General features: G+C 32.9%; 1 protein-coding gene across 1 annotated transcript in view; it reads left to right on the top strand.

Moving 5' to 3' along the window:
* The first annotated feature begins 4,736 nt into the window (after window positions 1-4,736).
* Window positions 4,737-26,931, top strand: part of LOC145291984 (xaa-Pro aminopeptidase 1-like) — a 140,668-nt gene continuing 118,473 nt past the window's right edge. The window contains exon 1 of the mRNA XM_080137941.1: window positions 4,737-4,985. Coding sequence (XP_079994067.1) covers window positions 4,931-4,985 — 55 coding nt within the window. The 5' untranslated portion in view covers window positions 4,737-4,930. The remainder of the gene's footprint in view (window positions 4,986-26,931) is intronic.

The following is a 26,931-nucleotide window of genomic DNA, read 5'->3' as shown; positions in this document are numbered from 1 at the left end:
TTGCGATTTAAGCAAATTCAAACTGCGAACCGAAATTAACGACAGAAATAAACTGAAATAATTAAAACGCTTAAATGTTATATGCTCCTATTCACTTGCTTCCCCACGAGGGCAGAGCTCGACACAAGGTCGGTTTTTAATGTGGGGAAAATCCAGCTCCCCAAAAAGTGCCGCTCTGGATATAAAATATAAAATATAATATAAATTGTCTCAGTAATGAAGGATTTCTCTTACACTGATTGAGGACAGAAGAGTTGAAGTATAGCATCAGAACAAATACTGCACTGTGATCTTCACCCGAATGTTATATGTTGCCTTAACTAATCTCTGTATTATGTGTGGATTTGATGTTTCATGATCGGTTAAGTCAGAAAATAATATATAATGAAAAAGAAATGGTAAAAATTCTGTTCAATAAAGCAAAGACAACCTTCCTGTTAAATCCCGTTTTACTAACCAAAAAAAAAAAAAAAAAAAGAAAAAAGAGTGGCGATTTATGAATAGACTACAACACTGTCAAACTTCACGACACTGGTTTTCTTCGATAGCACGAGTAAATAAGTTTTCAATATTTCTTTAAATGTAAATTTATTGAATTTAGAAATGTTATTGCCCACAATGCTTTCCATTCGTTCTTGCTCTAAAGAATTCCAAAATCTTCTTTTTCTTAAATTAGAAACAAGTGAATTAGCTTTCGTTAAAAACAATTTCTTTTTGCCTTTTCAGAATTTTTTGATCCGACATAAAATAGATTAGCTTTTATGTGTTTGTTTTCCTTCATTGTGAAATAAAATGCCTGTTCCACAAATAAAGCTGAAAAAAAGGAACATTCCCCACAAAAAAGGTCACGAGCAATCATTTTGAATAACCACTCCAATTCTTTCAATAGCTAATTCAATTTCTCTCATAAACTAATAAATGAAACGGTGCCGTTTTCACCGCTTCTCTTGTTGTCCAGTTCATTCTGCCCCCATCGCTTTATCAGTTGGTTAAACTGCTATGCAAATTCTCTTCCAAGCTTCCATACATGGCACAAAATATGTTTATCCCTTACGTTGAGGGGGGTTATACATTTAAATTATATCAACATATGTAAGAAAAAATTATATCAACATATATAAAACATTATATGAACATATGTAAAAAATTATATCAACATATGTAAAAAGAATTATATCAACATGTGTAAAAAAATTATATCAACATATGTAAAAAATTATATCAACCTATGTAAAAAATTATATCAACATATGTAAAAAAAATTATATCAACATATGTAAAAAATTATATTAACATATATAAAAATTATATCAACATATGTAAAAAATTATATCAACATATGTAAAAAAATTATATCAACATATGTAAAAAATTATATCAACATATGTAAAAATATATATCAACATATGTAAAAAAAATTATATCAACATATGTAAAAAATTATATTAACATATATAAAAATTATATTAACATATGTAAAAAATTATATCAACATATGTAAAAAATTATATCAACATATGTAAAAAAATTATATCCACATATGTAAAAAAATATATCAACATATGTAAAAAATTATATCAACATATGTAAAAATTATATCGACATATGTAAAAAAAAATGATGGAAAAGAAACGGTAAGAAAACTGAACTAAACTAACACTACGTGTTTCTCGATTAGTTCAGTTTGTAGCATTACCTACCCTGTTCTACACATACATTCGTCAGATGGCGTTTCAGTTATCGAATAATCCACCCTTTCGAAATGTTATAGATCACACCAAACAATTATATGAAAAGAAATACATAAGAAAATTCACTATTTTTCCTCTGATATCGCTGATGAGTGCGTTTATAAAACAAAATGTGTGCACGAGTGTGTGTACCTGTTGAAGTTGAGGGAAATGTCTTACATACCATAAAATGTACACATGTTCTAATGAGTGTGTTTCATTAGAACACGTGCGCCACGCAGGTACATTTTATGGTATATAAGACATTTCCCTCAACTTCAACAGGTACACACACTCGTGCACACATTTTCCAGAAAGTATTGTCCACATTTATGTATATTTGAAGCGAACCTGTCGTTTTTGTGGACAATAAAAGGTTGTTTTTTTTTTGCAAACATTATCGTTCCCATGTCGTTTTTTTTTTGTTGCATTTGTTATAAATAAGGATTTTAAATATTTAAAATTGCAAAATGTCAAAGAAATCATTATTTTCTGTGAGAAAAATTTTTTACTTGCAGTAAGCGTGTTAGTATTTACCAATTGCTGACAAAAATACAACACATCCTATGGACTCCGAAATAGTTGGATTGATATTTTGAAATTTCACACAAATGTATTTCCGAGAGTGTCTATAGGTAGGTTTTGTGTTGGATTGCCTCCAATAAGTATCGAAAAATCGATAACCGAAAAAATCTGATTAAAAAAAGAAACAACTAAATTTTGACCTTTTTAAGTTAACATCCTTATACAGCCTAACATCATTTGAAAAATGTTATCATCGCATAAGCAAAAAGCGCTATGTATAAAATGAACAGTAGGGTTATTGATAAGACAGAGGCACGTTCGAAATGAATGTTTTTGTTTAGAGCACAATTGAATAATAATACTTGACATTTGCAGTTAAAGTTTGATTCAAGCCATTATAAAATAAATAATTTTATAAAATAAATAATTTTATAAAATAAATAATTTTATAAAATGAAACGTAGGTTCTCTACAGTGCAATATAAACTACAATGTATCATAGACTAAATCACCGCCATGGCGTAAAAAACTTTACATTAAAGCTCTTTCCCGGTGTACTGAGGTGGGTCCTCAACTAAAACAGGCAATCAATCGGTTTGATTGAAAAATGGTTGATTTCACCGATTTCGATATCAATAACATTTTGTGAATGAGAAACATTCGTTGATCCTCATTCAATCCAGACAATGTCGGAGTTCCCTTTCTTCCCCGAATAGTTCAACCTATCAGCACCTCATAGCACACCACACCATAAAACTGAATTCAGAGACACATTAATAAAAAAACACGGCCATTTTAACTGTCTCATATTGCGAGGTGCGCCTCCCAATCTTTGAGGCATTGTTAATTCACATTAATAAACCAACGATTAACCCGACTCAAAATGAAACGGACGCCCGCCACGCTCAAGTGCTTTTGGGTATTTTAGTGATTTTAAGCGATTTTAACCGTCTTTGAATCATCTTTTAATCGTCTTTTCATTTTATCTCACTATTTTCATTTTTCAATTTCATTTTTTATTTTTTATTTTTTTACTACTCGCCTGAGGATGACCAATAGAGGTCGAAAACGTTCGCGATTATGGAAAATTTCTTTTTTCACTCGAAAAAAAACCTTCGAAAATGATCCGACAAATAGAAAAGGAGGATTACAAGTAAAACAAGCAAGAGTTATCTGTGCTATTTAATGAAACGTGCATTATATATATATATATATATATATATATATATATATATATATATATATATATATATATATATATATATATATAATGAAAAGTTTAGTTTAATAACTATAACTTTTGTTATATAACAAGAAGATATTAAAGCACGATTTAAAAAATAAAATATAATAAAAAAAGCTCAATATCAAATTGAAGTCAAAGCAAATATAAGTAAATAAGTAGATGCACATTTATGACATATTCATTATTTTGCAATGATCATGCTCCGAAAAATTCACCACCAACAAATATTACACCTTGCCTATATTTGTTTCTGAAATTTAAAAATTATATACTTTTCAACTTTTCACTCGCTCTCTCCACATAAATTCGTAAAGATACGAACTAAACAGATTCACCGAAGTTCCGTCGATTCTTTCCGTTTGACTCAATCTTAGTTTTTGATCGCAAGGTCAAAGCTGCTTTTTAGTCAACAAAATGGCAACTGGACAGCCATATTAGTTTCTTTTTTTATTTCTTGAATGTTTACACATTTTAATCGTGCATTTCTCGAGTTTATATGGGTAAAATAAATGAACTTTTTAAACAAAGTGACATCTCATGTAATTATGTTTGAGGTAAGAAACATTTTTAATGACTTATTTTTCTAATATCACTCGCAAACCCTTTTTAGCAACATTACCCATATGTACACAAGGAAAAATATTGTGCTTTGTGAATTTTTCAGAGTATAATTATCATAAAATAATTAATATGTCATAAATTTACATTATACTTAATGCATATATATATATATATATATATATATATATATATATATATATATATATATATATATATATCCGTTTGGCTGTATGTTCATGCGTGTGTGTGCGAATGTATGTGTGCGTTGGTGTGAGTATGTGTGTATGTGTGTGCGCACGCGCGTGTGTGATTGTGTGCGTGTGTGTATGTGCGTGTGTTTGTGTATGTGTGTCTGTCTGCGTGCATGCGTGCGTGTAAAGGATGCCGATAGTGAGCAAAGGGACGAATTATAAGGGAGAGTTATAAAATCGAAAGAGGTGTCGCGGTCGCGCGCATGTGATATGCCAATCTTCGTTCTTGGAGATCAGAGTTTATCAAGGTAACGCCAAATATTTTATTTTTAACAAGGTAACGTACAAATCACCCCTTCATGTTGCCTCATGTAACCAGAAGTTCTCATATATAACAAGCCCTCCCATTCTCACAGTCATCACTACCGCGTGTATCCCCACCACCATCAACCTTTCCACTATGACGCCTGTCTCCTCACCCCCACCGCATTCCGTCCCACCGCGTTCGCCGACTGCTGCATTAGAGTCTGCTCGTTTGTTCGCCCGACAGGCAAGACGAGACGCAGGCTGGCCCGAAAAAGAAACATCAGTGTTGGAACAAAACGCCAGTCAAAGCGGAACACTTTCTTGATACATCTCAAAAGTCTTGGGGGAGTCAAACAAGACGAACACAAGAAATGACACAGGGAGGACTGATGATGTGGCTGATAGCCCTTTCGGCTTTTGTCACAGGTAAGTTGCAAACTTTTTTTCTATTTCCTTACTGTGGTTCCAATAAGTATATATATATATATATATATATATATATATATATATATATATATATATATATATATATATATATATATATATATATATATATATATATATATATATATATATAATGAAAAAAAATATGTAAAAATACAAATAAATATTTATCGATCCATTAAAATTCAAACAAGTTAGGGTTTAATTTTAAGATATCTATATCTACCCTTGTAATTATAAGTATATATGTGTATAACTATTTATATATATATATTTCTAATATGTATATATTTCTTTCTATTATATATATATATATATATATATATATATATATATATATATATATATATTCCTATTATATATATATATATATATATTCTATTATATAGATGTAAATTTCTATCATATATATATATATATATATATGTATATATATATATATATATATATATATATATATATATATATATATATATATATATATATATATATATTAGAAAGTTTGCAAAAGAAATTGATAATTCAAATGAATTTTGATGAGGATTATTTTTAAAAGGAATTACATGACATTTTCCTCCGATTTATTCGAGAGTTTATAGGGTTCAATTATCGATTGCTTTTATTATTTACCAGGGATGCAATTGAAAGCAAAGACTTATACCAACTTTTCTTGGCTACATTTTTACGAAGAAACTAATGATGGTGATAATTTTTTAATTAGTTTTTTAAAAAATATATTTGAAATAATGTGGAGTTTGCATTATTCACACATAGCTCCAACGCCATAAATAGTAAAAATGATGTCCCACTTTATTTTAGAAATTTAAAAACAATTATGTTATGGGATTCAAAGCTGAGCACAGCAGCACATGGAATTCTTACTTCACCAAATGTAGGCTAGTATATATATATATATATATATATATATATATATATATATATATATATATATATATGTGTGTGTGTGTGTGTGTGTGTGTGTGTGTGTGTGTGTGTGTGTGTGTATATACTAGCTTACATATTCTATTATTTATTTAAATGTAGTTGTAGGGAGCATACATTGGGCGGACATCGCAAAGATTGGATTTTCGTTTAAAACAACATGTACCATCAACGATTCGTTTCAAAATTTTTCACCTTCTGATGTACATATGGGTCTACCATCTGCAAGCACCTTATAAATAATCGTGCTTGTGCCACGAACTTTAGTGTCGACATATTCACAATCTGAAGCAGGTTGCACTCCCCTTTCCATTTAAACATCCTGGAAACCATTTTTATTAAGTCCTTGAAACCTTCTCTTTGCTAACAAAAAGAAAATCGTTTAGGACTTAATGTGATTTCTATGTGATTCTTTACCTGTTTATTTATTCATTTTTAATTATATGTTTTTTCTCCCCCGCCATATTCATAACGATTTTTTTAATCGTAACTGTTCCTCGATATAGCTCTGTTGAGTGAGGAACGAAATTCTGTTAGCTAGCCCTTGTTCATTTTTTATTTTTCGGCCATCATTAAATTTTGTACCCCCAAAAGAACTTGCTTACATATATATATACGTATGTTATATATATATATATATATATATATATATATATATATATATATATATATATATATATATATATATATATATATATACATATATATAGGTATATATATGTACATATATATATACATATATATATGTATATATATATATATATATATATATGTACATATATATACATATTTATATAGGTATATATATGTATATATATACATGTATATATATGTGGGGGGGGGCGCGTAGCAACAAAAAACAATGGGACTAACATGCTCCTCATTGTGACTGATTGATTCTCCAGCTAAACACTGGAATTTGACTTGACTGTCAAGGTTAAGGGAGATAATTCTTTCATTTAATAATCTATACTATGGAGTAAGAAAAATAACTTAGTAAATATATGATTTTTTATACTAAATTTTTCACATTTACTTTAGTGTTTGATAGAAAACATAATTACGAAAATAAACAAAAATAGATAATAAACTCAAATCAAACTTGCACAACCAGAAAAAAAAGAAACTGTAAAAGGAATTATTTTTAATAATTAAATCCTTACAAGTTGACTTGAAAAAAAATGTAGTTAAGCAAATATCAGTTTACACTTAACTGAAAAAACGCATAAGATGTTATCACTTATCTTTCCTATATGAGCATCAAAACGGTTTACCATTATGTCAATCAATAATACAGTATAATATTTGAAAATACACTATATATAGTAAAAACGACGGATCTAGGACAGTTTCGATCTTATGTTAAATGTACCTTCTCGACGTTTTTGAGGGTCTGACCTGATTTTTAGCAAATTACCATCCACTTTCAATTATATGTTAAACAAAAGATCCCTCTTACACACACCAACGTTCAGACGAATTGATTTCTTCATTCTTTTGATTTCTTTACGGTCTTATTGCAAAGATAAAGAATTTGTATTACACTTAACAAACTACGTTATATGAATGCGAAAGTCTTAGTCTTGTATTGTAGATAGCGAACTTTGTGAAACGATAGCGAACCGGTAAAACCAGGTATAGTTACAAATTAATTATTTTCAGGTCAGTTGCTACTGATGCATACGTTGGCTTGAATATATTGCATTAACTGAATAAATTGCCTACACAAAAAGGGATAACTATTTATACATATCTATATTGAAACAGAGACACAGCGTACATTGTTATATTTTAAGATGATCCCTCCTCCTGTAAAACATTCACAATAAATATTCGTCTAGTTACAAACATTGCCAGCAATTTCTCTTACTCTCGATCTATGCCTAAAATTAAATGAAAATTCCACAAGCAAAGTTTATTTTCCTAGAACTACTTCCCTATATTGTATGAAACACAATATCGGGGAACTGCTTCCCAAATGAATATAACATGGTCGTTTTCTAGTCCAATATTAATACATTCTTGTTGAGTCGTTCTCCGTATCCAAGTTCCACCATTACTGATCATCACAGTGTTGTGTAATCGTCTACCTAACACTAAGTAATCGTCTACCTAACACTAAGTAATCGTCTACCTAACACTAAGTAATCGTCTACCTAACACTCAGTAACTTTAATCCTAGAGTGGACTCCGAGCCTTAATAAGAGTTGACCCCAACTCCAAGTAAAAAAAAAAAAAAAAAAAAATCCCACCCAATTTTCACCATTACTGATCATCACGGTGGTTGAGAAGTGGTGACTCCCTCGTTAAAAAAAAAAAAAAAAATTATTACGATGTTTATCATGCTGATAACAGAATACCTGTTCCATGATTTTGGGATTTTTTCTGGTTGCAGAAGTGCTTTTCGCTGACCAGTTGGGCTACTACCACTTGCAATGGAGCCCATATCAACAGCCCCCCCCCCGCCCCATAACATCAATATGCGTTGGTAGAAGATATTTCCTTACTGAGTATCACGTCCTTATGTCTAGTGGCTTAAAAATAGCTGACATACAGATGCTCCTCTTATTGGCATAGATTATTTTTTAACTAGCAGTAAAGTTAGTTTCTTGCTGGTGTCGTTTAGAAGCTTTCACATTATTTGTTGTTTTTGTACGATTGTATACGTTTATATATAAATATTGTATTACGCATAACGATTAGTGGGGAAATTTTGACAGCTTTGAACTTTTATCGTTTGTTCAAGGAAAAAAATCTCACCATAATTCTATCTTCATTTGGTCTCTTCTTCTCTCGAAACTCACAACACTTGATTCATATCATCATCATCATCATCATCATCATCATCATCATCATCATCATCATCATCATCATCATCATCATCATCATCATCATCATCATCATCATCACAATAACAATAACAATAACAATAATAACAATAACAATAACAATAACAATAATAATAATAACAATAATAATAACATTAACAATAATAATAACAATAATAATAACAATAATAATAACAATAATAATAACAATAACAATAACAATAAGACCAACAACAACAATAATAATGATGGTGATGATGATGATGATGATGATGATGACGACAACAACAACAACAACAATAATAATAATAATACAAACTAGGAGTAGTCACACTGTCAGTTGTGCTATCAGTATTTTCCACGTTGTAGGTAAACATTATTGGCCAATAATTACTGGGGATGTTTCCTTTTACCTTTGCTTATACATTCTGACACATCTGCTTCATAAGTACATTTTTACAGGCTCTAAATTAATCTTTCATATATTTTTGTGAATTTCTTAAACCAGTACAGTACACATGCATTCTATCGTGGCCAGGTGCTCTCCAGTTTGTCATTTTTTGGAGGGTTTTCTTGTTTCCTTGCTGATTTCCTTCTCTGTCCCTTCTTCGATTTACTGTGACTCTTCCTTCATGTCTTCCAGCCATCCGGCATCTCTATTATTATTATTATTATTATTATTATTAGTAGTAGTAGTAGTAGTAGTAGTAGTAGTAGCAGCAGCAGTAGTATTGTTATTATTATTGTTATTATTATTATTATTATTATTATTATTATTATTATTATTATTATTATTATTCACTCACAAACTTAGAATTCTCACACAGATCATCATCAGAGATTATTGACCGACAACAACTGGTGGTTGTCCCTGGAATCTGTATGACAATAAGTCTCCCCAGATGTCCAGTACTACCACCTGTTTCGATAACCTTTGCATGTGCGTTATCACAACAGCTGTTTACTATTTATTTCTCGTTAGCAGAGACCATTGGTCTTCATTGGAATTTCGGTGCAAATGAGCCTCCCCAAAAGCCTATCTTGTTTGAACTCATCCAGCGGAGGTGCAACTAGTGCTTTCTCCCCTCGATCTTTCCATTCTCCTTGACTCTCCTCACTTATTTGGTGTGGCGCCAGTTTATGGTAACATAGACACAAAAAAATGTTAACTTACAATTATGCAGTTTTAATTTTCATTATTCCATGTGATGTTCTTTTGTGTTTTACATCAGTTTCTGTGTGCCCGACTTGTACTCATGTTAGTCTTCAAGGATTTTACTTAATATTTCAGCAGTTTGAATTATTATTATCCGTTATATCTTCTCAGCCATCCTTTGATTCCAATCTCTTCCATTATTTTTTCAAACTTTTTTGTTATTGTTCCTAGTATTCCTACCATCAGTGTTGTTATTCTAACTTTCTTCATCTTCCACATCCTTTTGAGCTCTCTAGTAAGTTGCGTGTATTTGCTCCGCTTCTCTATCTCCTTGATCTTCACTCTGTGGTCTGCTAGAACGGCAAAATATACAATCTGGCAGGACTTTCCCTTCTTGTTAACTATTATGACACCCGGTCTTCTTGCTTGGATGGGTTTATCCATTTTTATATCCATGTCTCATAGGATTTTGTGACATTCATTTTCAAGTACTTGTCGGTTTGTTCTTGTGTCATTTGTCTGGGTGTTCAAGATTCAGTTGTCTGCATAATTACCAGTGTACTGCCTTCCGCATCTGATAGTGTCTATTTTTATATTCTTTTTAGGTTAGTTTGCTGTATTCGCTTATTATATGGTTTATTGTTTCGTCTCTTTGTCCGCAGTCTACATTTGCTGTTTTCTTGTGTCTTTTCGATCCTTGCATGGTTTGTTCTAATTGCATTATCTTGTGCAACTATTATTACTGATTCAGTTTCTCTATTTATGTTTCCTTTTTGTAGGAAATATACAATAGCGTAAAATAAAAATAAAAAATTAAATCCTATTTCGATCTTTTGTATAAAATGCTGACATTTCCTGTTTCTCCCTCTTTGCATTAGTCCTGTAATCATTTTTTTACTCTCTCTCTCTCTCTCTCTCTCTCTCTCTCTTTCCCTCGCATCCTCTCTCTTGGCCTGTTTACTCACTATAGCCTCTGATTATTTATAAATTTTTTAATAAAACAAATACCAAATTATTTTATGCGTTTAACAAGAAAAGACAGAGTAAAAATGAAAGTTAGAAGCCTCCCGGTCTTTATCATATAAATACAATTAGTTAAATAATCGATCTATGAAGGCTAAATAACGATCATCCTTTTAAAGACATTATTTTCAACTGTCAATAAAATATAAATTTTTATCGCTATGAAAAAATTACAATTTTGATTCAAGTTTCAACAACATTTTTGTGCTTAATTAAAACTCAGCACCGATCTCGACGTGAAAGAAACGTTTTTCTCTCTCTTGCATGTAAGAACCCCCATCCATAAATATATCACACTAAAATGTGTAATCTAATATACAATAGGCAGTTGTCTGTGTATATGTTTGCATGTTCAGTTAAAAGTTTAAAAAAAAAAAAACTACTAACCAAATACACATAAAGCTTATATTTTCTTGATCGGGGTTGCCTTAGATGTATAATATTTAAAAATTAGAAAAATATTTATTCATTGAGACCCAACTAGTTCTAGTTTTGTTAGTTGGACTTTTTTAAGGAAGGTTCAATGTAATTATGTAGTAAGTTTACAGGAAAACGAAATAATTATGCAATAATTTGTGAAAAAAGCCGAGTTATTCTTCAAAATTTTCCAGAAATTACGTTTCTCTTCAAATTATGGTGAGGATGGAGAAGAAAAAAAATCTCGGTAAGGTTGGATTTAAAAGTTGCCTGAAAAGACTTTTCAATTTTAGTTGGATAGGTTCATTAGTAGTAATTATACTATTTTGAAAGTGATATACTTTTGTCAGCCCAACGCGTTCAATATTTTAGATAGAGAAACTATATTTAAAGAAAGCATAGCCCGAGGAAAACATTACTATGTTTTGTTAAATCATTTAATACAAGAAAATCTACTCGGCGTATTCGGGAGTTATAATAGTAATAATCAAGTATCATATCTAGTAAGTGGAAAATAGTAATTAAATTGCCCAATATCCTTGATAGAGCTGGTATGTTTCAGTCCGGCGTCGCCAAGGAGAAAGAACTTTTTTTACTTTTGTTATCATGACAAAGTAGATGGTGTTGCCTGGGGTTTATAAGATATAATATTATATCATACCTGGTCAATGGTATAAGTTAGTCAATGCAAAGTGCTCAGTGGATAGAGCAAGTATATTTAAAGGCCACGTTGCTCGGGGAAAATAACGTCACTATTGCTTTCAACAAAATGAAATATATTCTTAATATGTTGAAATAAAAAGATGGGAGACATTAGTAATGTATCAGGACCATTTGTTCTACTCGGCATTGTCCGGGATCCAAAATTATAAGATTCAAGCATTAGTTTTTGTAACTGATATATATCAAGTCTCTTCGGACTATTGCATTTTTTAAATTTTTACAAAGGAATCACCACTTATCAAGGCTTAGAGACCACTCGAGGATAAGGTTAAAGAGTGTACATTGGTGCAAAGGACAATATCATAGTAAGCATTAGAAGTGTGAATTTGGTAAATTGGATTACTTAAGGGGAACGGCTCATTAAGAACTTGTTTACATTGGACTTGAAGACGGCCATATTGTAGTCAGCTGGAAAGCAGGTAAATGGAAGAGAGTTCCACAGGTGTGTAGTTCTTAGAAATAAGCTTTGTTCATGGGATCTACGTTTAGGTTAAGGCACAGATAAAGAGTGGGAGAAATTATTGATAGCGTTTATAGCCAAAAGTGTGTTTCCAGCATTATGTATCTTTTCGATATTTTGGCTCCTTGTGAATTGCAATTGCGTGATGTAGGAGACCAGGTGTTGAAGATATCAGAAGGCAATGCGTTCATCATTTTGCACACAAATTTTGTCGATGAGAAAGCTGTATTCGAAGTAGTTTTTGCATTTGCTCAGAGTCGATCAGAAGCAAACATGCATTATCGATTTAGGATATCATTTTCATGTGTTTCAATGAAATGATAAGCTGGTGCGTCGTTTGTAATAATGGATCAAATATGGATCTATTACCTTACTCTAAAGTCAAATGGGTGGACAGGTAAATAGAACGCACATGTTGGAACTGCTTGAGTCGATCAAAGTGAATTATATAAAATACAACTTGATTTTAATTTCCGAATTATGCCCCCCCCCAAATGAAAGCTACACTTGTTTTTTGTTTCTTTATCCCAACATAAATACCTGTATCTGTTTTGCATGGTAATCATTATATTGAATCCTAATCCATCCATGATCTTATTGTAATTCATCCTTTGAAATTTCTTAATATTACGTGTGTATCATTTAACTATGGTTTAAATTATTTTCTCTAAACTAAATTATAAAAATTAATTAGTCTACTCTACATGCTCTATATTTATATACTTTTTACTTATTATCTCCTTTTATCTTCCTTATTATCTCCTATCTGATTTTAATTTCCTTATAAGACAGAAGAACTTTACTAAGCAGATATTGGTCGCTACATTTATAGTTTCTCTATAGCTCATTCCCTTACACAGAGTCAAATGTTCGGATTCAGATAGCAATAGATCTGATGAATCGATATTGGATTATCAATAGTTCTCTTTTGTTGTTGTAGGTTGTTCTCTACACTAATGAAATTCACTTTAGTTTCTTTCCCAAAATATTTATTCCGACAAAGACAATGGATATATTTTTTTATTTCTATTTATTAATTTAAGTAAGTGATTAATTACTATTTTAAGTAGAAGTAAAAATTTGAGTTAATTTTAGTGATGGAAGTTTCCCCATATTTTCCCGATTTCGATAAAATTACCGATTGTCTTGTAAATTCCTGATTGCACTAAAATTACCAATTCTGAATTCTAATATTTGCTTAAGGTTATTTTTATATTAGGGATTACCATAAAACCAATGTAACATGTGCAGATATAGAATATTTTTATATTAGGGATTACCATAAAACCAATGTAACATGTGCATATATAGAATATTTTTATATTAGGGATTACCATAAAACCAATGTAACATGTGCATATATAGAATATTTTTATATTAGGGATTACCATAAAACCAATGTAACATGTGCATATATAGAATATTTTTATATTAGGGATTACCATAAAACCAATGTAACATGTGCATATATAGAATATTTTTATATTAGGGATTACCATAAAACCGATGTAACATGTGCATATATAGAATATTTTTATATTAGGGATTACCATAAAACCAATGTAACATGTGCATATATAGAATATTTTTATATTAGGGATTACCATAAAACCGATGTAACATGTGCATATATAGAATATTTTTATATTAGGGATTACCATAAAACCAATGTAACATGTGCATATATAGAATATTTTTATATTAGGGATTACCATAAAACCGATGTAACATGTGCATATATAGAATATTTTTATATTAGGGATTACCATAAAACCAATGTAACATGTGCATATATAGAATATTTTTATATTAGGGATTACCATAAAACCGATGTAACATGTGCATATATAGAATATTTTTATATTAGGGATTACCATAAAACCGATGTAACATGTGCATATATAGAATATTTTTATATTAGGGATTACCATAAAACCAATGTAACATGTGCATATATAGAATATTTTTATATTAGGGATTACCATAAAACCAATGTAACATGTGCATATATAGAATATTTTTATATTAGGGATTACCATAAAACCGATGTAACATGTGCATATATAGAATATTTTTATATTAGGGATTACCATAAAACCAATGTAACATGTGCATATATAGAATATTTTTATATTAGGGATTACCATAAAACCGATGTAACATGTGCATATATAGAATATTTTTATATTAGGGATTACCATAAAACCGATGTAACATGTGCATATATAGAATATTTTTATATTAGGGATTACCATAAAACCAATGTAACATGTGCATATATAGAATCGATAATGTAAAAAGACTTGCGGGGAGGATCTATAGATTTTAGTTTCATTGGCACTTTTAAATCAATAAATATTTACCATTTTATTGTATCAGCAATTGCAACAAATAAAATAAATAAATTAAATTAAAAGAATCGTTTTTGACATCGGAAAAGCGGCACAAATTTTTCCAATTCCAATACCGATTTCGATACACCATAAAGTTCCGATTTTTTCGATTTCTAATTCCGAAGAATCGTGCCAATATTAGTTCTTAACGTTTTTCTACCTGCTTCATGACTTACACATTATTATTTTTTTAATTAAAATAAAATATCATTAATTAACTCTGAGCTACACCATCCGGAAACAAACTAATAGTTCTAAACCAGTAGTAACAATGGGAATTATAGGTATTGAAAGTAAAATATGGGTTTACGTAAGCAATACTATTAAAGACATACGTAAATGCGATAGAAACACAGAAAGGAAAACAAAAACCGTGAAGGGCCAAAGAGACGTCAGCAACATAAGAAGAAACGAAGAAAAACACACTGCGAAAATGAACGATTGCAAAAGACCAGAATCGTATATTTAGTGTATACTGTTAGATGATTAAGGGAGGGCTAAGAAATACCATATGTTCTGATTTGTCGAGCAGTATCACATGTTAGGAGAGAAAGGAATATCTGAAATAGTCAGCAATTAGACAGTTGAAAAGGCAGTGTAAACAGTAAGTTGATTGCGACATTCTCCTCGTGGCCAAACCGGACGATAAAATAATAATGGAAAGTTCCTAGAACTGTATATGCATCTAATAGTCCGGATGAATTTGATGGTGTGCAGGATGAGATGCTTTGATTTTGTGAACATTCAGCGTGTCCGTGTTCATCCTAAATCAATTTATAACCTTTACGAGGGAAAGAAAACAAGATAGTGACTCGATTCACTCCATGAAGTCCAAATATACGATTATGACAATCGTCGGAAAAGAAATATCCAACAATATTCTAATTTGTTGCTGTAATCAGCATAGTATACGATATGTATATGACATTGTCTCTGCTAAATTAGGGGTAATGGAATTTATCATATTTAAATGAAAATTTCAGCTAATATTCATCAATAAATATACTTTACACTGATATTATTATTTTTAGTATAAAAGGGAAATATTTTGGTAAAGGTCACGTGCAAAGAAGAATGTAAGAAAAAAAAAATTCAATATAGACATTGTTGCTATATTAAATATTATTAATTTATATAATTACGAGGGTCGTTCAAAAAGTAATGTTTCCTATTTTTTAACTGAAAATGTGATCTGTTGTGCTCCAGAATTTTTTCTGCATAGTCACCTTTCTCAATACCATTTTGCCAGCGATGAACGAAAACCTTGATGCCTCGACCATTAAAGTCAGTGCCTACCGAGGCCGTTTATTTTCTCACAGTTGCGATTATGGCGTTGTTATCAGGAAAATGTTGCCCATGTAATACATCCTTCAGTGGTCCATACAAGTGGAAGTATGACGGTGTTAGACCGGGACTGAATGAGACAGCACGGTTCAGTTGAACAAATTTAATAGTTTTCAAATCTGTGTGTGATCTGGCGTTGTTGCAAATGGAATGTTTCCCCTTTCTCTAGTTTTACACGAAGGCGGTGCACATCACTTTGCTTGCAGCTGTCTGTGTTTTGAATTTCGTGAGCCTGAATAGTGTCATTCCATCGACTGCCGTCTCGTCACCAGTGATGTTGCGGTTCAAGAATCCATCACCTTCGGCTTCGTGCTAATTCAACAAATCCTGACAGACATGCCATCAGTAGTCCTTTTGGTCCTGTGTGAGCTTTCATAGCACAAACTTTGCTGTATCGTAGGGATGATAAGACAACATCGTTTCCAATGCAATGCCACCCACATTCAAGACGACACGCACTCCATTCACCATTATCGCCAATCAGCACGGATGAGTTTGTCGAGGTGCACAGTGTTTTCTGGGGTGTTGGCTGTGCATGGGCATCTGGAGCGCGCTTTGTCACTCACATCTCTGTCGCTACTCTGAAATCGACGAACCTATCTTTTAACTGTGATGATATCAACTGCGTCGAATTTGTAAACTCTTGACAGGCGCTGCTGAATGTTGATTGGTTCAATTTTTTCTGCGTAGAGGAATTAACTAACGCATCTCTGCTTTTGACGCACGTCTGTGACAGGGGTTGCTCACACCGTCAATATCTGCAACAAAGAGATGAAAATCACGAATGCATAAGTTCAGTCATCATAACAATGCAATTCGCAATCCCCTCTGACCCGCTCGGGCGGAATAAAAATAAGGAGGTATTATTTTTAGAACGACCCTCGTGTAAGCCACTGAACTCCGTAAAAGAAAAAGAATTGTGATCTTAATAGGTTTTCTTATAGTCTTCTTATCTTACATAAGGTCGCCACATAAATCTGAATTTGGCAGCAAGTCTGGTGGAGGAGGGAGAAATGAGCTTAGAGGAACATTACTGCGACAAAGCTCGTAGTAGAATGTTTATTCAGGACCCCCTCCTGCAAACGTAGGTGGGTTTGACACGAAGAGGATGTCGACCTAAAACGATAATCTCAGCTTGATTTACCACCAATCCTCTCGGCGGAGACGTCGTATGCATGTTGAGTTCGATGCCAACGGTTCAAGTATATGTGAAGAACGACTCGGTTCTATTTTCATTATTTATGAGCTCAAATGACAGATGGTAACAGACAAAACAAAATAATAATTTTTAAAATAATTTTTGGTGGGTGTTTTCTTTCTTTTTTTTTTTTTTCGTAATTTTGTGGATGGGAGACGGGGCTTAAAATCTGATATGAAGCCCACAGAGACGAAGGTGACGACAGGTATAAGCTACGTGGGAGGTCAAAGCGTTAGAATCTTATCATTTTAGCTGAAAACGTACCCATAAATAGCCATTCAGCAGCGCGTGCAAAACACGCAACTGTTATAATAGAAATTTTTCGTGCAAAAATAAATAAATAAATAAATAAATAATAATAATAATAATAATAATAATAATAATAATAATAATAATAATAATAATAATAATAATAATAATAATAAATAAATCAATAAATAAATAAAAAACTTGGGTCATTTTGTTAAATTTAATTACTTGTGTTAAGTTTATTTCCAATTTTCATGATATATGAGGATGAGAAAGCAAGCTGTCTCATTTTTGTAACTTCCTAATGAATCAAAACAAAAAGCTCACACAAAAATATTGGATCACTAACGAAAATTTCATTTTCAGATTTTTTTTATTAAAAAGGACACTTAAGAAAAATGTAATCTTTATTATTACAGAAATTACAACAAATTATGATGTATCTAATGTTACCGTTTTGGCTCATGTTTGGTGTAAAAGTTTTTGCCGATCTAAAATTTTATCTTCAAAATGGAAAATACTGTTTGTTTGTTTTTGTTGTTTTTTTTTACATAGGAGTCAACTTTTTTTTTTACATAGGAGGCAACTCAATGATAAGGGTTAGGAGTGTACAGTAGTCAATGGGACAATATCATAGTAATCGTTAGTAGTAGAAATTTGGTCAATTTGATTACTGAACAGGAACGGCTCATCAAGAACTTGTTTACGTTGGACTTGAAGACGACCATATTGTAATCAACTAGAAAGCAGGCAAACGGAAGACAGTTCCACGGGTGTTTTGTTCATGGAATCTATGTTTAGGTTTAGGCACAGATAAAGAGTGAGGGAAATCATTGATAGTGGTTTCAGCTAGACGAGTGTTTCTCGTGAAAATTTAGCGAGGGGGCCATGGACTGGAGCTCAGACGAGCACTCGCTATGAAAATAAAGATAAAGTAGAGACCAGCTCGCAATGTCTCTTCAGTGAGAAAGAGGTTGCAGGGAAGAAAAAAGGGCATCCCACACTAGGCTACAAAGTCTATTTTGAACTCTGTCAAGGCAGAATAAGGTCTTTCTAGCAGCTTCTGTCCAGATATGGCAATAATACTCCATCCTTGGACGTACCTGGCTCTTATATAGGTAGAAAATTGCATTTGCAGTGAAATATCTTCTCGAGCGGTAGAACGATCCCATCATTTTTCAAGCGACCTTGGCAACAGATTCGATGTACGTGTTCCATTTCAGATAAGGAGAAAGGTCAAACCCAGAAGCTTGTCAAAACATGAAGCCTCCCCAAGATGAGAACCATTCATTTCAACTGATGCCAGATGGGGATCAGAGCGTTGATGATGTAAAGATTGTGTGTTTTTTAAAAATATTTATTCATAGCAATAACAATCTTTGCTCTCTGTAATTTGACTCTGTCAACGAACTTATGAATGCCTCGCATGTAAAATTCTTTAGGTTTTGATGTGAAATATGAATCCAATCATGCCCAATCTCCTCTCGTGATGCTAACCTAAGGACATCGAAATGGTTTTGTAATACTCGATAATTCAAAGGAGCTAGGTCAGGGAAAACTGCAGGACAGGGCAAGATTTCCAACCAAATTTTCCTATGAGATCTTTGGTCAGTAGTTCGGTTGACTAAAGAAGGTGGTTTTCGGGTCAACATAACTGCGAATATTGCAGAAAAATATGAATGATGCTTTAATAATCTGAAGAAAAATATAGTTAATATATTAATCATGGTGATATGTAATAACAATATGTATAAAATAAATTGCAACGGTTTTAAATGCCCCGTCTACAAACTGACAAATCTGATAATTGCCTCAGTTTTATATATTGAATGAGACAAACTGTTATAGCAGGTCGCCCGTCGTAAAATACGCTTAAATATAATATTTTGATTAATGCAGATTACGTATTTATTATTATACTAGCAAAAGTACCCGTCGTTGACTGGGTTCAAAAACAGCCTACAGAACTCTGATTTATTAAAGTACTAGCGAGGGGTACCCGGCGTTGCCCGGGTGTTTGGAGGTGTGTGTGGAAACTCCGGGGATGGGGGGGGGTTAAAGAAAAGTAAGTATGAGGGTCGAACCCGAACCGTTGAGGCAAAGTTGTAAATTAAGTAAGTGTGAAAAAAAAGTGCGACATTAACGATTGCCCCACCGCGAGATGCTAAGGGAAACACGTTTGAATTTATTTAATTACTTGGATTTGGCAGGTGCCCGTTTTAATGAGTTAATGAGGTCAAGTTTGACTGCGAGATTTTCATTTTCCCAAGATGTTATAGGAAAAAGGCTAACCCACTTGCGGCGAGCGACAAATGTTGAATATTTATCTTCCCGAAATCGAGCAAATTAAATAGACAGGCGAGCTTCGTTGTTAACTGTGAGATATTACGATTTATATGTGATATAAAACGTTTTAAAAAGCTGTGAACCGACCGACCGCTTCTCTGAAAAAAGCCTTTTGTAGACATGCAGAAAAAGCGAACACACATACATACATACATACATACATACATACATACATTTTCGCTTTTATATTTATAGATTATATTGGACTCAATATATAGTAATGATTTAAAAAGTTAAATAATAATTAAAAAAAATGACTCGTGCGCCATCACCCAGAATAAAAACAAAAACATTTAGCTTCCGATTATTTTTTTCCTTTGACGTTAATTCCTGAGCTATGAAGACATGTTTGCTGCAAGGCTAAAAATTTAAACATGAGCCAATAGCTATTACGTTACGCATGCATATTCGTAATGCCATCATTTGACCTTCACCTGGCAAATTCAATTTTTTTTAATGTTCACACTTTTGCACCGATTTTCTCCGGCTAAAACTCAAATATAAAGTTTCGTATGGGTTCGAATACCCTATATATAAAGTTTCATATCTGTAGACCAAAAACTGACAGAGGAGTTTGGTAGGCAACATTTTTTGACAAATATATATACGCATACATAAATATATATAGAAAGAAATTTCTGTTTACTATAACCTTTTTACGCAAATATTACGCAAGTATAAATCATGTAGAATATCTGCATGAATATAATTACACGTAATAATTAACTAAAGATGATCATCCCATAAGAAAACGAAAAAACTAATAGGGGATTAATTAAAATGACAGCTTAAAAGAATATGCAAATTAGCTAGATTTTTTGCAGATGAATGCAATTCCACGACCCATATATAAGAAAATTATATTTTCTTTTTAAATAAATAGAAAATAAGGGTTTTTAATATGAATATCCACACACACACACACACACACACACACACACACACACACACACACACACACACACACAGAGAGAGAGAGAAAAAATGATATGAGTATAGATAAACCGTTATCCACACTGGTGTCGTCGAAGGGTTCTATTCGTCTGCTGGTACACTTACTCATTTATAAAAATGTCTCATTACAAAGAAAAAAAACTCACAGAAATCATTACTAAGAAACAGGTTATTTTTGTACAGGTGCGCGAGAGGGATAAAGACAGATAGATAGATAAATAAACCGTCCCGTTAAACTTAGTTACATTGTATATACCTGCATCCTATTAAAGACAGCATCCAGGATTCGTATTTTCCGCTTGAAGTCTCGCCAAGCAAGAGACAGAAAAGCTCCGTCTGAAAGTCATGTAGTTTCGTGACTGCCGTTTGATGTCACCTCCAACTTTTTAAGGTGTCATTCAAACTTGTCTATTCAAACCTAATCCTCATTATGTTCGGATTTTATCATTTTTCCAATTGTCTTAACTAATATCTTGGAGATTGTTGGTATTTAGTTGATACGCCTTATATTGTCACTGAAGCATAAGGGACCACTAGCTTTATAAATGATAACCTGATTGGGGAGTTAGGTAGCAAGATGTTTGTTCACATTACATTTAAATCTCTTCACGTTAGTAGATTTGAGGAAACAGACAGCAGGAAGGGGCTTTTAAAGACAAGCAGTAAAAGGAAATAAGTTATTAGAATAGAAAATCTTCCAACATCTGGGGAATTCTACAGTGAATGGGGAAGTGCTCATTAAATTATACGATCGCCTTTTGATGTAACCCCAAAGTGTTATGTAGCCGCCACCAAAATTTACGGTATTTATTGCATATCTGATAAAGCTGCCAAACTAGATATTCAGCAATAGGAAATTATTTTTTTGCAAACCAAACACAAACTAGCGAAGGGGGACGCGATATGCAGACATTTTGGACTCCGGACGTTTTGAAGAACATATGAAATAATGAAATTCACGATGAAATACTTTTTTTCTGTTTTCAATCTAAAATTATTTCCGTTAAAAGAACTTTACTTAAAAAGTGTCATTTTACATTTTGAAAATGAGAAAACTTAGTATATTGCTCTTTAATTCATTAAAATAATTAAATAATCTCACCTAAAATTTTTATTCCAAAGAATATATGATATTAGAAAAATGTAACCCGTTGAGTCGGCCACTGAACTCAGATAGTTTGAATTAAAAAAAAAAAATTTCAAGGCAAGTTCAACATAAAAAGTAAAGACAAAATCAAAAATTAGAATACTTCTATTCGCTGATATCTGTCTTTTCTTATCCTGTCACGTTGTAAATACTATACCTTTTGTTTTAAATGGATTGTTCTTGTATTTTTATTCTTGCCTTTTATTTAGTGATGTTTAGTGTTAATGAACAGGAGTGAGGGGGAGTATAAAATGACGGCAGAGGAGTCGACCAAGATACAACGAGAAAGATGTTTTTGCTGTTGTTTTTTTAATTATTATTCAAAACCTTCACCCCAAACAAGTCATAGCGCCACTTAGACGCAAGGAGCTACTAATTGGGACCTTGCCTAAGAAAGATTAACAAAATATTAGTTTACGTTACATTTGAACTACTGCATATTAATACTGTTAGAGAAGCAGGTAGGGATTTCCAAAGTCTAGCTGTTCGAGGAAAGAAACTATTAGAGTAGAAAGCTTTCTGGCATTTAGGGACCTCAGCAGTGAAGGGGTGTGATTTTGTTGCTAAGCGGGGTTGTCGGGGGGTATGTTGAAAATAGTTGACAGGCACTTAGTAAAAGATACGTCATTTGGTGAAACAATTGCAGTTTACAACTAATCAGAACAATTGAAACAGTTATTTTAAAACATAACTCAATTCTAAAACCAAGGAATATTTGTGCATGCATTTTGCGTGATTAAAATATATAGGAGTTTTTAAAGGGGAAAAACAGTTGCTTTAGTTTAATAATTGATAAGCTATCTTAATTTTTTATTTGTGATTTTAATTAAACTTGTTTCATGTATTGGTCCCAAACTTCCCCTGAAAATGGCTGAAGAAAATGTCTTGTTAGGCAAACCATCCGTTGGGAAAAAAACGTTTTAAATTCAAGAAAGCAAACCGATAAATGGTTACCGGGATTCGATTAGAAAATATTTATTCAACATCGATTCGAAGTACAAAAGCGAACGGTTAATTCTTGCCTAGTTTTTATAAACCTTCTCAGGTACAGTCCATTGTACTAGCGGTGGAGGCGCGTTACTCATTTTATACAACATTGACTGATTGTGAAATCGAGAAATCTCTCGTTTTTTTTTTTTTTATTTTAGATTGGCTTCATCTTGTAGTCGTTAACTTAGTCGTACTTTGAATAGAAAAAAAAAAACAAATAATAAAATCCCATATTCTAGTTGTTGCTTTACAACGTTGCTGCCAACTATGCCTCTGGTCTTCTTCAGGTAGTAAAGCGTGACGGGATAGGAATGCTCTTAACTGTATCTTCAATAATTACTACTTTCCATAGTTGTCGTCGTCTCACCACGTTATGGCCAAGTAAGCATCTGTCCGGCTTTGGGTAGGACTGTAACCGCTATCTTCAGACAATGCTCACCTGGAACCATAGAGATTCAGCGTCTCTATCTACTGCGCCACGGGTCTCGAGAGTTGGATATTTTTTATCTTATAAATGCAAGTTTTTTCCTTCTTATATGGTCTTCCATCATCGGGTCTGTACCGAATGTTATTGTTTTTATTATTGGAATCTTTTTTTTTTATTGGAATATTGGAATAATTTTTATTATTGGAATTTATTTATTGTTTATACATTTTAGTTATAGACTTGCGGACTTTTATCCTCATCTTCTAGTTGTTGCTTCCCAACGTTTCCATCAACTAATAAATAAATAAATAAATAAATGTATAAACTTCTCATCTCAAAAGGATTCCAATAATAATTTTAAAAAATCCCAGTTGTGCTGACAGCTAAAGTCTAATGTCATCTGGCAAAGTCAACTGTTGTTCACCAGCATTTTACACATCGTGCTATTTCAGAAACAAAATGTCCGCATATAGTATTTTTATGACCAACAACAAAATATATTGCATTTATCGCGAGCTTTGGTCGGTGCACCTCAAAGTTTAAGATAAAGCAATAGTTTAACGAGTAAATAATAGAGGGTGATGATTTCTAAGTGTCTGTAATTTCTTTCGTTGAAATATGATACTTACAAGAAATGAATATGATCAAGAATTATTAATATGATTAAAAATTCAATATGGACGCCAGCATTTGCTACCATTTTATTTAGCCGAAATCAGGGCTAAAAACTAATGGTTAATGAGAAAGGTGCATCAAGAGTTGCATAAGAATGAATACTAAGAAAGGATTGAAAATATTCACAAATCATCAAATCAAAACAATGGTCGACCCAGAAAACAGTAATTCTTCCCCATTTTCAGAAACATCGCTCATGGAATGTAAGGACTAAAGGACAAAATAGGAGCGAGAAAGAGAGGAGGGGTTCGTAACTCTCATTGCCACCTCTTTCTGCTTGCTATATCAGTTCCCCTTTCCCTACCCCTACCCCCTAGCTACTGGTTAAATAATATTGTTTGTGGTGATGTTCCCTATTGAATCTTCCAATCTTAAATTTTAGAGTTTTATTCTATTTTTCTGCGCGATCAACTAAAAAGGAAGATAGAAAGGGTATAAAATAAGATATAATCACGTTGACGCACCGGTTATCGTTAGATCACCCAAGTTAAGCAACGTTGAGCCTGGTCAGTACTAGATAGGTGACCAATTTGGGAATATCAGGCGCTGTATGTAGTAGGACGCCGACACCTCCCATGGAGAGTTGCAGGAACCTAACGTCGTTATCTCCCCTAACGGGGATATACATGCGACTGGAAACCGCTTGTGAATTTCATGCTCCCATGAAACTTCCCTCTTCAGAGAAAACCGCTTAAGTCCGCACTAGAGTTAGTGTCACAGTTTCATCTTGTTTTCGTTATAAAATAAGTGTGATCAAACAACATGCAGTGAGAAAGAGTGAGAGTGATAGACAGAAAACTCAGCAAGAGATGAGTCTTGTGGCGAGTTAATTACAAATAAAAACAATGCAATATTATTCAAATATAGATTAATTTCGAAACCAAGGAATATTCTAACGTGCATATTGTATAATTAAAATACATAGAAACTTCTTTTCAGTTAACGAAAAAAAAAACATTAAGAAATTTACGTGCGGGGTGTGACCCTACAGATCACGTCATGCAAAAAAAAAAAAAAAAAAGAAAGAAAGGAAGAAAGAGAAAACACGTAAATTTTCAAGTCTTATAAAATTCTTTGCAGTTAATGAAAAAAAATTAAAAAAATTTACGCGCGGAGTTTGAACTTACAGACCATGTCATGCAAAAAGAAGAAAAAAACACGCTGTCAACTTACCCACGGTAGAATATTCACGGTCCGTTGTTCTATCATTGTTGCTAAGCGACGACATGGAAAAAATGGCTTTACCGATGAAAGATAAATTAAAATAATGGTTTCAATTATCGATTATCGATAATTATCGGGGGTATTCTGAGGCAAACCTTAACTAAGATCACTCCCAGACTTATACACTAAAGTTCTGTAAATTTTAAACGAAATTTGTTCAGCCGTTTCGGAGTATATAAAGAACGAGCTCACACACACATACAAAGTTGCATATATATATGTGTGTGTGTGTGTGTGTGTGTGTGTGTGTGTGTGTGTGTGTGTGTGTGTGTGTGTGTGTGTGTGTGTGTGTGAATTTTCTATATGTCGCAGCCCCGTAAGCGTTTATTTACCAACGGTAATAGGTAAACAATCTCGCTTGTCAATCAACACAACAGATTATTGGAATTAAATTCCATTTGTCCCCTTTTTATAATTTGACCGTTTTATTCTAAAGAAGATATGGATTATTACTGGAATTAAAAACAAACATCTATTGTTCACAAAGCAGCAGCGAGTATAGATTCGCTATTTGTTCAGCCGCAGTCTCGTCGGGCGAGTTGGTCAGCTAAAAGATGGTCTCTCCCCGAAATCTGTTCGATCTCATTATTTTTTCTCCGTTCGTAGCCTAATAGATAACAAAAACAAACAAACAAACAAACAAAAAACAACCGTTAATTTAATAACGGTATTACCTACGCAAAGATTAGTGTCAACCATCCCCCAGGGGTCCATCCTGGGCCCAACTCTCTTCCTGATCTACATCAATGATCTCCCAAAACACATACTTAAATCATTCGTTGACATCTATGCTGATGACACGACCATCTATGGCAACACATCAACACAATCAGAAGCTCACAGTAATAATACTGGAGTCCCTCAAGGGTCCGTCCTGGGCCCATCTCTCTTCCTGATCTACATTAATGATCTTCCAAATCACATCCTTACATCATTCGTAGACATTTATGCTGATGACACTATCATTTATGGTAGCACATCTAAGACCATAAACGACCAAGTTCTCTCTAATTCTCTCTCCTCTGATCTTGAGCACGTGGTACAATGGGGGAAGAGGTGGCTGGTCACTTTTAGTGCATCCAAAACCAAGCTTCTATCTCTACATCATCAAAGCTCTGATCCCCATCTGACATCAATTGAAATGAATGGCTCTCGTCTTGGAGAGGCTCCATGTTTTGACAAACTTCTGGGTTTGACCTTTACTCCTGATCTGAAATGGAACACGTATATCAAATCTGTTGCCAGGGACGCTGGGAAAATGGTGGGGTCCTTCTACCGCCCCAGAAGATATCTCACTACTGATGCAATTCTCTATCTGTATAAAAGCCAAGTACGCCCAAGGATGGAGTACTGCTGCCACACCTGGGCAGGAGCTGCTAAAAACAGCCTATCCTGCCTTGACAGAGTACAAAATAGACTTCGTGGTTTAGTG

Source organism: Euprymna scolopes, chromosome 13 (assembly GCF_053919585.1).
Source record: "Euprymna scolopes isolate OS-2025 chromosome 13, ASM5391958v1, whole genome shotgun sequence".
Taxonomy (NCBI): Eukaryota; Metazoa; Mollusca; class Cephalopoda; order Sepiida; family Sepiolidae; genus Euprymna; species Euprymna scolopes.
The sequence above is the reverse complement of the archived record's forward strand: the minus strand, read 5'-3'. Positions and strand labels throughout refer to the sequence as shown.